The 14,699-nt window shown below is 43.6% G+C and overlaps 1 protein-coding gene across 2 annotated transcripts in view; it reads right to left on the bottom strand.

Moving 5' to 3' along the window:
* epc1a (enhancer of polycomb homolog 1 a) overlaps positions 1-14,699 on the bottom strand; it is a 29,280-nt gene that overhangs the window by 8,047 nt on the left and 6,534 nt on the right. For both annotated transcript variants that reach the window (XM_084341064.1, XM_084341063.1), the window contains 9 exons: positions 10,020-10,179; positions 7,763-7,908; positions 7,090-7,296; positions 6,696-6,844; positions 4,806-4,959; positions 3,539-3,697; positions 3,210-3,299; positions 2,826-2,974; positions 990-1,408 (listed from right to left, as the gene is read on the bottom strand). In XM_084341064.1, coding sequence (XP_084197190.1) covers positions 990-1,408; positions 2,826-2,974; positions 3,210-3,299; positions 3,539-3,697; positions 4,806-4,959; positions 6,696-6,844; positions 7,090-7,296; positions 7,763-7,908; positions 10,020-10,119 — 1,573 coding nt within the window. In that variant the 5' untranslated portion in view covers positions 10,120-10,179. The remainder of the gene's footprint in view (positions 1-989; positions 1,409-2,825; positions 2,975-3,209; positions 3,300-3,538; positions 3,698-4,805; positions 4,960-6,695; positions 6,845-7,089; positions 7,297-7,762; positions 7,909-10,019; positions 10,180-14,699) is intronic.

Genomic DNA, 14,699 nt, shown 5'->3' with positions numbered 1-14,699 from the left:
GTAGTAATAGCATCCGTCACCCAACCAACTATTGATTTATTGATTAATTGAAAGCAAAGTGATGGTCAGGGTGGTGGGCAAGTGATGTAATCAGAGTATGCCCGAACACCACTAACACCAATAATGCTGACAACCACAGCAATGTTCCAGCAAAGACAAAGTGGCCTGAAGGATAGCACGCATGGATACAATCAATGCAGAAACATAGTCTTCGCTTGTTTAAGACCTTAAGGATACACACAGTGTGTTTTGGTAAGAAACACTGAATGGAAAAATAACTTTGCTTTCAAGAAAGCTCCAAAAGACACCTTAAATACCTCTGGTTATAATCAGGCTATTATATAAAAGCCATGTCACACAACTACAACCTCAACGTTAGCCGGGAAGACTTAACTGTTGTTAGTCAAGACACCTTTTTAAGACCGTCTTGGCAGCATAACTATGAGTTACAGATTATCAGGATGAGCGTACAGAAGGAATAGATAATGATTACAAGATCAGGATGTTATTATAAATACAAGTGCACATAAAACTAAACACACTACGACTAAAAGACAACCCAAACAGTCTAAAACCACCATGACAAATACGACCAATCTAAAACTTGGAGACACAAAAAATCTGTTGGACCACACGCCAAGACGAACTACCTCGATTCAAAGAGATGAGGCGAGAGATCTCATAACAATTGTGAAATGAACTGAAGGCAAGTTGACTGACTGAAGCTCAGACTGAATTAAACTGCTCCTTTAATTACAGCACAGAGTGCACAAAGAGCGATCAGGCTAAACTAACTCACAGAAATAACCTTGTAGAATGACAGCCTATCAAAACTATATTAAAATTGCTCCTTGTGATGCCGAGAAGCCTTCACTTACAATTCAACAAAGCAATTAAACAATGAAGCTGTACAATTTTAAGACATACAATATTAAGGATGCAAAAGAAAACACCGAGCAGCAGCACGACAGAGGAAACGACTGACTCACCATTGACAGGCGTGGGGGCTGGGCCGGTGCGGTTCTGGGTGCTGGCTCCTCCAGACAGGGTCCGGGTTAGTCCCGACACTGTCCGGCTAAAATCCCTAAATCCTCTGCGAGACAAGTCTCCACCCAAGGGGTGATGGGATAGCGTCCGTGGTCTGAAGTGCCTCCAACGGCTAGACTTAATGTTCAAAAGAATCTGGCTGAGGTCCATAGGTGTTTGTGAAGATGGCGACAGGGATGATGAAGAGGAGGGAAGGTGGGAGGAGCTGGTTGGATCCGAGGTATTGGTTTCTGAGGTACTGGCGTTGGAGTTGCGGAGCGGAGAACTTGGAAGTGGTGAGGCGAGTGGTTCGGGCTCCGGGTCAGAGTCCAGGCTCTGACAGATGCTGTCGAGATCTGCGTGCGCTCTGTCCAACAAGATCCTGAAACAAACGCAAAAATCATTACAATAAATCACCACAAGTGGTAAACACAAGTCATCCGAGGTCAGATGACTTGTAAAAACATGCTGTAGTCATTATCAGTACATTACAACATCAACATCCGTGAGTGTTGCACAACTGTGGCTATTCCTCGCATACCGCTCACGTAATTACAACGTCCAGCGGGCCAGCTCCAAATACAGAGCCTGGTATTGCACAGAAAAAGGGGAAAAATATGCAGTTGTGCCTTGAGCAGAGTAGAAAGCTTATGTAATGGAACAAGACTCAAAGTTTACAGGCGTGCAGCAGCTTCACGAGGCTGTGATGCTTATTAAAGTCCAGAAAACGAGCCATCGTTTTAGCTATCTTAGCTACTCTAGAGTCTTATCACCAGTGGGATTAAACATTTTTTCGTTGGTCTGTGGCTGGTGCCAGAGCAAGGTCATCAATCAAAACTGTACGCTGACATTTTTAAATGTAGTCAAATTGAAAATTGTGCAGCTGTACTTCATTACACAGAAATCTCTGTTGAGATAGCTCTGGACGTTGGAAGTAACAACAAACGAACTGACTAACATTCAGTCCCTGCAGGCCAAACAAACGCACTAAGCTCCATATTTTCTAACACAATCAAGTATTCCCATCATAAGCACACATCATACTGAAGAAGACAGACACACTGGTCCTTCAGTCTCCCTCGGGGCTGACGATAAGGTTGATTGCAGACAGAAACAGAACATTGCCAATCTCATGTGCGTCTGTGAAACAGATACCGCCTAACACAGTCGGTCTCCTCGACAACACCCGGCTCTGTGGAAGCCGCTGGCTGACTCCTCCAGCTTGTGTTTTATTCAATCGTCTGTGTAATTACGGAGGAGATATCAGTGTGAGCTGCAGGACATGTTGCTGTTGAAACTCAGCAGAAGCTAAGTTTTCTGATTTGTCTACAGGCCACGGTGGCAGGTGAATCCCAAAATGAGACTGTCATGTTCATCATTTTAGCAGCCAGCTTGATATTTATAAAAGAATGTGCTGCCAAGTGATGGCTGGTAACCTGCCAAAGAGCTGGTATGGTAAACAACCTCAGCAGCTACAGCCAACACTTGGCTGAGTTTCCCCTGCGCAGGGCTGGTACTGGCAGCATTCCTACACACATTTCATTTCACAATTTTCTGACTTCATTTTCTTTACTGAATTTCTCAACTTAGGGAGATCATGAATATGATAAATGCACACAGTACCTGGGCAACAAGTTGATCATATCACACATCAGAGGGTGGTTAAAAAACCCCAACAAAATATGAAGACAGGCATTTTCTGATTTAACCAAATTTTGAAGACGTGGAAACAATCCACTGCCATTTTTACCAGAAGAATCAGCATGTGTGAGGAAACCGAACAGCCAGACTGAACTCACCTGCCCCCTCTGCCCACGCGGCGCCGCGCCAAACCTATGCAGCGCCGTGGCATGTTCAGCGAGGTCAGACAGTAGCGGAAACGTGGGTCGCCGAGCCCGCCCTCCGACGGGCTTACCCAGGGCCAGTTGCCACTCTGGTCCGGACGAGACTGTGGGAAGATGAAGAGGACACAGAGAGAGAGAGAGAGAAAACAGGGGGGGAAAGAGGATGTCACAATTAAAACCGATTGCCAAGAAATAAATCAGAAAAGAAAATGGCATGTCTTTGTTGCTGTATTGTTCTGTCCAGCAGAGTGTGGAAGACTAACAGCCAGCGCAGCCAGACGGACCAGCCTGCTGTTGGCACTATAAATAGAAGCATAGGAGTCACAGGAGGGCACTCACGGCGTAGTACTGACAGCCAGCCTTCCTCCTGAACGCATAGCAGCCATCTGGGTCATTCTCCTCTTCTGCCTCTGAGGAACCTGAATGGATCTATAACATAAAAACTATATTAAGCAAGTGAAGAGCTGAGGGCTTCAAAACATACCCTTTATACACCTGACAGTCAGTATTATAACCAGCAAAGCATGATTTTTAGAGCTGCTAAAGAAGTCAATATTGGCTCAGCTTGGATCTTTCCTTCCTTCATTATTAATATTACAATCCATCTGGGAATTGTGTTGAAACCAAATCAAATCACCTCCCACTCATGTGATATTAAATCATGTTACCTGTGAGAAGGGTTCTTCGTCTGAGCTGGGGAAGTCGTACTGGTTGAGGTCCTTGGGATTAAACACCGAGGGCCCTGAATGTTGAGGTGCTGACAGGGGAGGGATCTTGGGTTTCTTTTCATATTTCCTTTTGGTTCGTACTGCCTCCGTCTTCTCCGGCTGCAGAGAGGGGAGGGAAACAGCGCTCAATGTTTATACTACAGTCTGCAAAATAAAAAGGCATTCCAAGATGCAAGGCAATACTGTCTGCTGTGATAGTGTAGTGCTGGTGGTCTACACGCAGGCGACGAGTGTGTAGAAACAACAGTGAGTAAAATAGGCATTGATATGCAGATGGCAGCATGTGCCAGATGCCGCTGCCTAGCCAGATGGCTGCCCCCCTCCTCCTCCTCCTCCTCCTCCTCAATCCGACCCGTGCCACCGCTCACCCCAACTTCCCCAGTGGGACGACCCCTCCCTGTCTGAACAGACTCCAACTCTACTAGGATTAGTCAGATCCTATTCAGGCCTTAGTCGTGGGGGACAAAGCAAACAGAGAGGCAGGGACTCTACGGTGGAGAACTGCTGTGTCAAATCAATGGAAGAAGTGAGGGTTAGAGTCATGAGGGAGGAGGGGGGCAGAGTTAAACCGAAAATGAGCGTCCGTAAACAAAGGGGAAAAGTCAACCAGCTGGTCGAGGAAAAGTGAGCGGAAAAAAGGGGGAAATAGTTGTGTCCCTGCAGGGCAGGGGGGAGGGTTGTTGGACACTGGAGCTAATGGAGTTATAATGAGAAGAGGTGACAGGGAGTTCACAACAGCGCTGTGTAATGAAGTGTGACATTATCAAAGCATATGGCAACTGTGCTTTAAATTAAATGCTTTAAGTTTGAAGGAACCAGCACATAAAGCATATAACCTACCCTACCGCCGCTATGACATTACCAGGCATGAATAGAGTGATCGCTGACCAAAGTCTGTGACAAATGTCAATGGCTAACAACTAAAGCTGTCATTATGTACCTTTTCAACAATGACCACCTCAAGGTCTCAATAGAGCCAGTGTTCAAAATAAAGTACAGTTTACGGCATTATACAGCTCCTCGCTTCAGTGTGAATTGACTCAAGGACAAATGAAAAGTCAAGAACATTTTCTGATACTTGTGCAGACATTCTGTTCCAACACCCACACTCATCAAGAGCCAGAACGGATGGAAATCACTTTCCATTCTGTTCCTGACATTAGAGGGAGGAGGAAGCCAGCGTGTTGTAAATTGAAGACGGACTTACTTTCTTGTAGTCCTTCATGTCCAAGTGGTCCTGGTGTCTGTACTGGTTGCTGCTGGACAGGGGAATGATGGGGATGGTGTAGACGGGCTTCACCAGAGCTCGCTGCGCAAGTGCCTCCGCCATCACCTCGCTGCCAAAGTCCGGCATCGCATTCCTGAAGGAAAGACAGAAAGGGTTGGTGAGCCTGAAAAGGTGGCACTGCTGAAATCGAATCAGATCATTGCAAAGTGTAATGAATTCATAGAAACATGTCCCTGTAGTATAAGTATAGCTAACACTAAGAAAAATACATTATCAGGGGAATTCCAACATGTGACCTACAAATTAAAAGTTCAATCAAGGATCTCATAAGCACTTCATTAAGTTTTAAATTAAGATTTATACTAATGATATACTTATACTAATAATTAAGATAGTAGACGTGCAGGGATTAATTGAGATGTGAATTAGTCGACCGACAGAAAATTAATTGCCAACTATTTTGATAATTATTTCCAGCTTCTTAAATATGAGAAGTAAATATGATCTTCTGCTTTTCTTTGCCATTTCTGACAGTAAATGAAGAGTCTTTGGACCGTTGGTTAGACTAAAGAATCTATTTTTTTATTACCCGATCACAATAACTGGCAAATTAATCGATAATGAAAGTAATTGTTAGTTGTATCTATAAGTTTATCTAAAGGGTCTTATACATGTCAGATTTACATGAACAACATGTCCGACAAAATATGAAATATGGAGAAACATGTAAACTATACTGCAATATTCAGCAACAGGACTGCTAATTAATGCTCAATTGTCTGCACAGCATACAGCTGCGGCCAACACGCAAACAAACCTCAACTTCAGTGCATAGGAAGAGCCCAAAACACACAACTGTCAGACTACACACACCCCTGAGAACACCTGGGTCACTCTACGCCAACATAATATCATGAAGTGGGCCCGAGAAGCTATCTACTGAGAATAGAGTGGTCCAATCTGGGAGTGAACACTGGCTTTGATGCGCGGGCAGAAACCAGGCCGGGATAACAAGAGGAAATTGAAATGTCACTACAAATCAAAAGCACTTCAAGGAGAAGGGTCCAATTTAAGCTCACTCTGACAGCTACTTTCAGAGCAAATTCATTCCGTTCGGATGTCATGTTTAGATGGATCGCAAAGGCTCCACTGGGGGGAAGAGCGAATGATTCAAAGTGGAGCTTGGAAAAGAAAAAAAAAACACAAAATAAGAAAAGACATATTGTCCAGTGTAGAAAAAAGATCCCGGCAGCCACGGAGAAGTCAATGAGCTAATTTGCTCCTGACATTACTGAATAAACAGGGTGAACTCTAAAATTGATAATGCATGCAAAACAGAGTACATAACCGTGCCCCCAATTAACATGAGCAGTGAAGCCTGACTTTGCAGGAAATATGTGGCCGACAAGTTCATACTATCAATCTGGTGTCCTAATGGCCTCTACTCGGACTCTCAGCTTGATGAGTAAACAAAAGCCTAATCAAACATGTGGGTTAATCACATAAGCCATCCAACACCACAAAAAAGTTCGACACAGTCGCCTTTCTCAGCTTCTGGGCACTTAACAATTACTGCTTTAAAACCTTATGAGAAACCATCCAAAAACATTCCTGGAGAGACAGAGCAAGAGCACAGCTGCAAAAATAAACTGCTATCCAAAAAATGTATCTGTTCATGAACATTGGCATTTAATCAGATAAGCAAAGCATGCAATGATCATACTACTCCATCATAAATCCCTGCGAAAAAGCCGTCTTATAGCAGCTACTTGCCTAACAAGGCAGTCGGTTCAGTGCTGACAATGATAACAACCACTGTCAAACTCTCTCCGGGCCAATTTCACAAGGCAGGAAAGAAAGACTTCGTACCTCTTCTCCACAATCTCCAGTGTGAGATGCAGCAGTTCCCTCTTGCTCTTCTCCCTCCTCTTGATCATCTCCAGGATGGTGACAGCTCGGCTCAGGTCTCGGCGCAGCTTCAGCATCTTCTCATACGACGCCTCGTCGTTCTTTCGGTTCTGAAAATGGAACAATGATCATTCAGACAGAGTCACAAGTGTTCCCATTTACACCGAAACTTTTTCAGACATCGAGTTACTGAGGCTTTCAAGTGTTTTCAAAACTTCTGACTTGACTTGGGGGTACTACTACTACTACTGCTACTGCTACTAATAGTACTACTACCACAACAGTTCCCAGGTTAAAACAAACCCTCGCCCTTTAAGATAAAGGACAACTTCTTCATTTGGCTTTAGACTCCTACCTTCCTGGTCTGCATCTTCTCCGTCCGTCGGCGGAAGGCCACATAGGGGTCGCTGGTGCTAGAGCCATCCCTCTTCTCCTGCTTGACGTTGGGGATGAGGGAGCCGCCCTTGCAGGTTTTCCTCTTGCGGCTCCAGTAGTCAAAAACCTCCTTGATCAGCTCGTCGTCCTCCTTCAGCAGCAGTTTGGCTTCCTGGAGACTGACGAGCTGCAGAGCAACACAAGAGAGACCTGGTCAGTGCAGAGCCACGGCAAATGTATCAAGTGTTCATTTGCTGCATGCAAAATGAAGATAAACCACACAGAAAGCAATAGTTTTAAACAGCTAAAAACATGACAAAAAAACCCTGTTTGGCTTGCATCAGTGTGGTGGAGAGGAGGAGTGTTGTTGCCTTCAGGCATATCTCAGAATTCACATTTCTAAGTATTACAGGTGTATGAATTTAAGTAGCCTACATGTTAGTCAGAGATGACAATAACTCCATGCTTTCAATAACTTTTAAGAAACCAAGGACTAATGCAATGACTCACCTCTGAAAAACAGGATAAGAAGCACAGAGTAAAGCACAATGTGACTTAGCGGGCTTATTTCCTCTGTGTGAAGCACAGCCAGAGTGGTGTTTGTGTAAATACCATGCGAGCCAACATTTTTCCCCACAGAAGCTGACAAATACCTGCTGCCCACTGCCTTTCTCCAGTCGGTCTATCATTTCTTCAAACTGCAGGGCTGTGATTTCCATTTTCTTCTTCAGCTTATTCACAAACGTCTCATCCTCGGAATCTAGGTCGTAGTCTGGCTGCTCTGTATCCAAACTGAAAGCTGTGAGAGGGAGAGGAGTTGGTTATTGGACAGACAGACACACTTGTTCAAAGGCAAGACTGCCTGCAGTAGACACAACATCACTTCTATAAAACACACTGTGCATGACCTCGATGGCTTATTATTAAATAGACATATTTGATGACTCTGCAAAAAGAAAATCTACACTTTATAAAGTGTAGAAGCGTGTTTCAAGAGCAAGTGAAATTTAGCCATGTCATGACCTTATAATGCAGAGTCATTTGTATTTGGCAGCGGTTCCTCTCAGGCAATGTCAATAAACACAAACCACGGGGTATGAAATGCAGGCGCCTGCTTCAGACAACTACTGCAAGATGTTATTCAAAACATTAACACAGCACTTTATCATGACAAAGCACTGTGCTCATGCCTGTGCCTTCACCAGTGTGCTTCAGGACAAACACCAGTATCCAGGCTGGGAACTTAATCAGCCACTTGTTCATAAATACTGCCAGGGGGTTCATTTTTTTTTTTTTTGCCCGACCAGTCAGTCCGGCCAGTCAGGCCAGCCATGGCCTGCAGATTCTCCACGCAATAACATATTTGTCGGGTAAAATGGGGAAGTGGCTGTCTGTTGCAATCCATCAGCTACTGTTACTAATGCATGGAGAAAAAAAAGAAACTGAAAAACGTATGTTTGCAGCACTGTCACTACGAGAGCTGCACTATAATCAACACATTAACCTGTCAAACCCTGAAGCATCTGGAAAGGTATGCAGCATTCCCCTCACCACCCCCTACTTAAGCTGTTAGATAACAGAAACACAGATATATGATTATGGTGAAAATTTCTGCTGCAGCGGTTTCTCTGATTTACATGTTGCTAATGCAAATAGAGTTCATCTAATGGCTGCAGTGCACAGCAAACAAATGGGATTTTTGCTGAAAAACGCTTCTTCATTGTGACTTCCGGCCTCTCGTTTAACGCCGTGTTCACTTATTCTCTCCAGATGACGGATCTTGTAAAGCAATTATAGGAACCAGAAAATCAACCACACTTACACAGACTGAAACCAATAACATGACTATGTTCACCAGATGCTGGCAACAGTGCACCGATGTGTATGGAAAGTTTTTGCACAGAGGGATGTAACAGGCAGCTACAGCGCTTCTTTTTGGTTTCAACCCTATCATTTCACCTGCAAATGCTGTTGGTTCTCGTTTCTTTCTCCACCAATAACCCCTCTTTTGTATTTCTCATGGAGACTTCTCCAACACTTTCAGATATGTCCTGATATCACACATCTGCTGTGGGACTCTCTCGGGACAACACTGTAACACATTACGTGTCAAGACAGACATACAGATGTCCCTTTTCACATGAAACCTGCAACACTGCTGTGTTTGATTGTCCGCATAAGGAAGTGATTTTCAGTGTCCACACATCGGACTTCTATATCAACATCTATAGACCGAATCACTGTGATGCCGTGCTAGCAGCAACAGTCACGTCCAGGTAGAAAAAAAGCTATTTATTTGTGTTCTGGAGATATTTTTACTTGGCAAATCTGTTCATTTCTGTTGTTATTTTCAGCTGTAACTGCAACATTTCAAGATGTATCGTTAAACACGTTGGTCCAACCTTTTTGAAGTTTCTGCTGTGCTTACTTTATGTACAGTGTTGCTTTGCTAGCATTTTTGACATCTATGCAACATCAGCATCTTGGACTAACTTCTAGTTTGGGATAAACTCGACCTGTGATTTTCTGTCCCTGCCGGGAAATCAGGTCTCCAGACTAACGTTAGATATAGTGCTGTTACTAATCAGATATGTAACAATAATTGAATTAAACAATAACATGCTGGGTTTTTCTACCTGGAAGTTTTTGTAAACAAACATTCTGAAAAGATTAAATAGAAGCAGGCTTGCTAATTCTGAGCCAGTTGGACTGACATCACATCCACAATAATAACTAACTGCTCCACAAAAACCCGGACTTAAATACACAAATCTCTCGATCAGCAGCGTAAACCCCGCTGAAACCATCAGACACAGCCGGTGCATCCAGACAGCAACAACATCACCACGTGCTCACAGACCACTGACACAGCTCAGAGGATAATCCTGTTGCAAGCGGCCTGCTACTCACGCTGTATGTGAATAAGCTGCTTTGGCATCTTGAACTCCCCGGGGTAGAGGGACTCATAGTGCGTGATGTTGCGCTCTGCCTCGGGGACAGGGATAACCATGTTGTCCCGCTTCTCGCCGTATACCTGCTGCGCCGAGATGGCCCGCTGGAGATGGTGCTCCTGGAAGAAAGAAAGAAAGAAAATAGCCGTTTACAACAGGACTGTCTTCAATTTAAGGAGCTCTGCATTCCCCATTTTTCATTCAGTTGTTTACTATTCTTCTTCACCCAGAGACACGCTCCCACTAGCAGAATGAAGTGAATATCCAATTTATCAACCAGTGGACAGAAAATGTTTTTTATAAATATCACTTCATTAAATGGATTTGCATCGTCAAGTAAGTATACTGGTTGTGTAATGGAATGGGAATAAAAATAAGCAAGACTTATTTAGTTGGTGAGGAAAAAATACTGGTTTCGTCAGGAGGTTAATGAATTTTCCAATTTTTTCTAGATCTACTGAACACAGGAACCTGAGAGGACAAACACCTAGAAAACAACCGGATATTACAGAACTAGTAACATGAAAGTACAGGACACAAGAGTACAAGCATGTGTGCGAATTGATGTGGTTTGTATTGCAGGATCTGGAGGTCAATCCAAGCAAGCCTCAACACAATCACAGGGAAATGACATTTCACATCAGGAGATTAAACTATAATCAGACCGGGAACATTAGGTATATTTACCAGCAGAACTTTTAAAGGGGAACTACATTCGTGTAAAGAAACAAAAAACAAAATAAACAAAGAAATGAATTTCCATTCTTTGTTTTTTTACACCTCAGTATTACTCCTGAGTCATGCAAACAGAATTAAAGCCTGCCCATTAAAATGAGTGCAAAAAGTGATGGCAATTACCCAAAAACACTGCATTTCAAAACAGGATAAGGCAGTCGCATATCCTCCCAAATCCTTATCCTTTAACTGATTATCTTCCAATATTTTTTCTGGCATTTCTTTTCAACCTCATCTGTAATCAAGTTTTCTTGGATCAGACAGAACATAAGCCTACCCTTTGTCATAATATGTCATGTCCATTTGGGGTGGGACAAAATATCGAGACGGCCATATGTCTTATTGCTTCCTCTTACTATACAATTATCGATACACTTAATTTATACTTTTTTTATACACCGTTTCATCTCAGTTCATGTCAACTTCTGTTATTCTGACACCACAATGCAGTCACTAGATATGTAATTCCTGCACTCCTGCGTGTTTTTGGGGTGTTTTCCCAAAATCACTGTATCAGGACACCATCGTTATCGTGGACATTGTATAGTGAATCATACTGTGCATCACCCCATTGCCTATCATCACAACTCTCACTGCTGTAACTCACACAACTGAGTCATAGGTAGAGCAATGGTGTAGCATTTGTTGTGTTGGCCTGTCTTTAAGATACGAGGAGCATCAACATCAGTGTATCAATCCCCTGCTACAACACAGAGGTAGATTCACAGACGGCGTAGTTGTACTTCAAAGCATGAGCTCTGGCAAAGACGTCACTCTGAGCCCCGCACAGGTAACACTACTATCACAACAGTGACTCATTGTTTTCATTCGCTGCAACTATCAGCAGGAGCAAGCCACAAAGTTAGTCGGAAGAGAACAACTGTTGTGCAAGTTTAACAAAAACACCGTTCACACATTGTGAGTCATGGGCTCAGAGATTAAATACCTGAAAGTTTCTCCAAGCTGAAAATCCGGCACTTTAACCAACTTGCACAAACAAGGACAAAGACAAATGAGTCATACCGCTTGACTCTTGAACTCAGCAAGCGCTGAATGTTTTTATATTATGTAATCTGATACACTCACCTACAAAATGTGATGCTAAGAAGAATCCCACACAAACAAACCCTTTTTACTGTAGCAGGGAAAATATGCCCGGAAAACATATCACCGACAGGCCTTCACAAACATGCTTTTATTGAATAACTAGAATAAAAACAGAGACCTACTTTGCTTTTCAGCTTGTTACAAATATATGCTCACTCTGTAGTCAAGACTTCGTAGGCCTTCTCTCAGCAGTTGATATAACAGATGGCCAATCCAGTCCAACTGACTGAGGCCCATCTTGCTCTAACAAGTATTTTAACAGGGCTCCTACTCATTTTTCACATTACACACTTTTTTTTCACAGTCACACTTTCTTGTGGATTTTGAGATATGGGTCAGTGTTCAATGACATACCAATTGTGGCTGGCAAATATTGAGCTTCGACGAAACTATGTCTGTGCATGGCTAATCTTCATTACCCGAAAACCAGTACATTTTAGACACTTCCACACTTGCGTGGGAGTTTTTAAGTGGTTAGGACCTTAAGTATAATCCGAATCCATGAGGAGCCCCGCTTGGAGTAACAGGGGAACCATATCAGAGCTGTGAGCTGGCATGAAAGGACACAGCGTGTGTCCAGAGCTGAACCATCTGCCCCTGGTAAGCTTATCAGCAAGCCAAGCGTTGTACACTTTCTCTACAACCAATACACAAAGAAAACAGCTTACTGTGTTTGTCGGACCATTGTGAATTTAACCTTGAGGACCTAGAGTGAAAGTGTTCACTCGAGAGGATGCAGGCAACATCCATCACCCACTGCCTGCTGGTTAGTGGCTCTAAATGAGTTTGGGATGTAAACATACACGCACCACAAACAAATTGCCGTCCATTCACTAGCAATTTGTCACCAACTTAAGCTGGCATGGTGCTCTATACACAACTGAATTTGGCATGTTTGCACACACAAATCACAGGTTTAAAGACAAAAAAAAATGCCTCATTTAGCTTGGATTGTTGCAGTATGTGCAGACTGTGCAGCCAGGCTTGTTGAAACTTTCACACAGCCATGTTCGCTGCCCACAAATACACAACCGCCTGCAATTAGCGAACAGTTTCGTGTGATTGTACATTTAACAACCCCTTTTGCTTGGCCTGTCTAAAACTGTTGGTCTAAAACTGCAGAGGCTGTGGTTCTCCATACCCTGATCTCAGCTATTTTAAAGTCTAAATGTGAAAAAAAATGCACCCTGAACTCAGTTGAGTTGCAGTAGTGTTCTTGCAATTCCCTCAGCTCTCAATTTAATACCAGCTTGACAGACTGGAGCACAGCAGAATCAATTTTATTTGGAGCATACAGCCGGCGTTGACCAATGATTACAAGAAAAAGCTACTGAACACCTATGTGAAAGGGAGCTGCGTCTTAAATTAGACGTGCACTGTGGACAAAATAATAACTCTGGTTTAGCTCGACACTGCAGAACTAGGGTAGAAGGTCCGAAACCTATACAGTAGACCTACAACCAATCAAAACACCTACGGGCCAACTTCAATTCTTCTAAGTTGGGGACACTGGGAGGAAACCAACCATTGAACCGACACCCAGTCGGACGGTGGATTCAAAAGCACGGCCTCTGGCTTCCTTCAACAACTGAACCACCATGTCTTGAAAGTTTTAATAAATAAAATGTGTAAAATATGTTTCTTCTAAACATCCATAAATATTGTATGCAGCAATACTCAGCAACAGACGCCCAGCATGGTTGTGTGGCCAGCAGCTACAGGTTTCACACGACAGACCGACGCTGGCAAACACAAGAACAGACGCCTGCTTCATCAAGGAGTTGTCGGCCGATTTGACGCGACCTTGTGTTAAGTCTATGAACCGATGCTTAACCAACACTGCACAGGGTTTGTTCTGTCATGTAACTTGTCAAACACATCCTCAAAAACCACCCTCTGTGAACCCCCACCGTCTGACACGCAGGTGAACTCTAAGCTTTGCGAGTTAAGAAACCTGCATGAAGAGTGAGCGTAAGGAACCAATTAAAGCTGAGCTGGACCCAGACCTGCCTTTGCACGCTTCTGGAGAGGATATCAGCTTGGCAGATTGCAGCAGGCTGCCTCTGACCTAAAGATATCCTGATCTTTCGCAGCTGTGATCCTCACAACCACGGTTCACAGCCTTGGATTTCCTCTGCTGAGGAATTGGGTGAGTGGGGATAAAGGGCTTTTGTGAATGGCACATGGGAAGAAGTAAAACGGGTTTTTCAAGGAAGTCTTGCAACCGTCTGTTTTTAAATCAAAATTTTAAGTTGACTCGTCTCTACTATATGTAAAATCCCAATTCTTTAAATGCTTGTCCCTGCTGAAATACTGAGCCAGCCTTCTCATTCTTACCAATCAAACAAAAAATGAGAGGAGGCAAGAGTTCGTGGAGACTTCATAGGATGCACGACTGAACGTTAATTGATGCACAGTGGGCACAGTAGCTGAAAACTCATTTACAGAGTAGTCCTACTTGCTTCTCACCTCAGAAATCACAAACTAATACTGACCCTCCAACTCTCGTGTTCTTGCTGGATAAAACATTGAGTGTTGAGACGTCACAGAGGCAGTGCTGCTTTATGCCGCGGCCACAGATGCAGACAGAAGTGAGACAAAACGGAAATCTATTTTTCACGGCACCACGCGTTCTTTCCATTAAATGTTCCCACGTAGATGACTCCAATAAAAGTCGCCATGGCAACAAAAGTTTGGCCTCCAGCAGGTGTTTTCAGCTCATGCCGACCAGAGGAAGGCGAGCACGTCCAAAGGGAAGCAATCTGCTCTTTGCGTCCAGGTTTACACCATGGCTAAT

This window comes from Pagrus pagrus (genome assembly GCF_965226575.1).
Source record: "Pagrus pagrus genome assembly, chromosome: 20".
Taxonomy (NCBI): Eukaryota; Metazoa; Chordata; class Actinopteri; order Spariformes; family Sparidae; genus Pagrus; species Pagrus pagrus.
The sequence above is the reverse complement of the archived record's forward strand: the minus strand, read 5'-3'. Positions and strand labels throughout refer to the sequence as shown.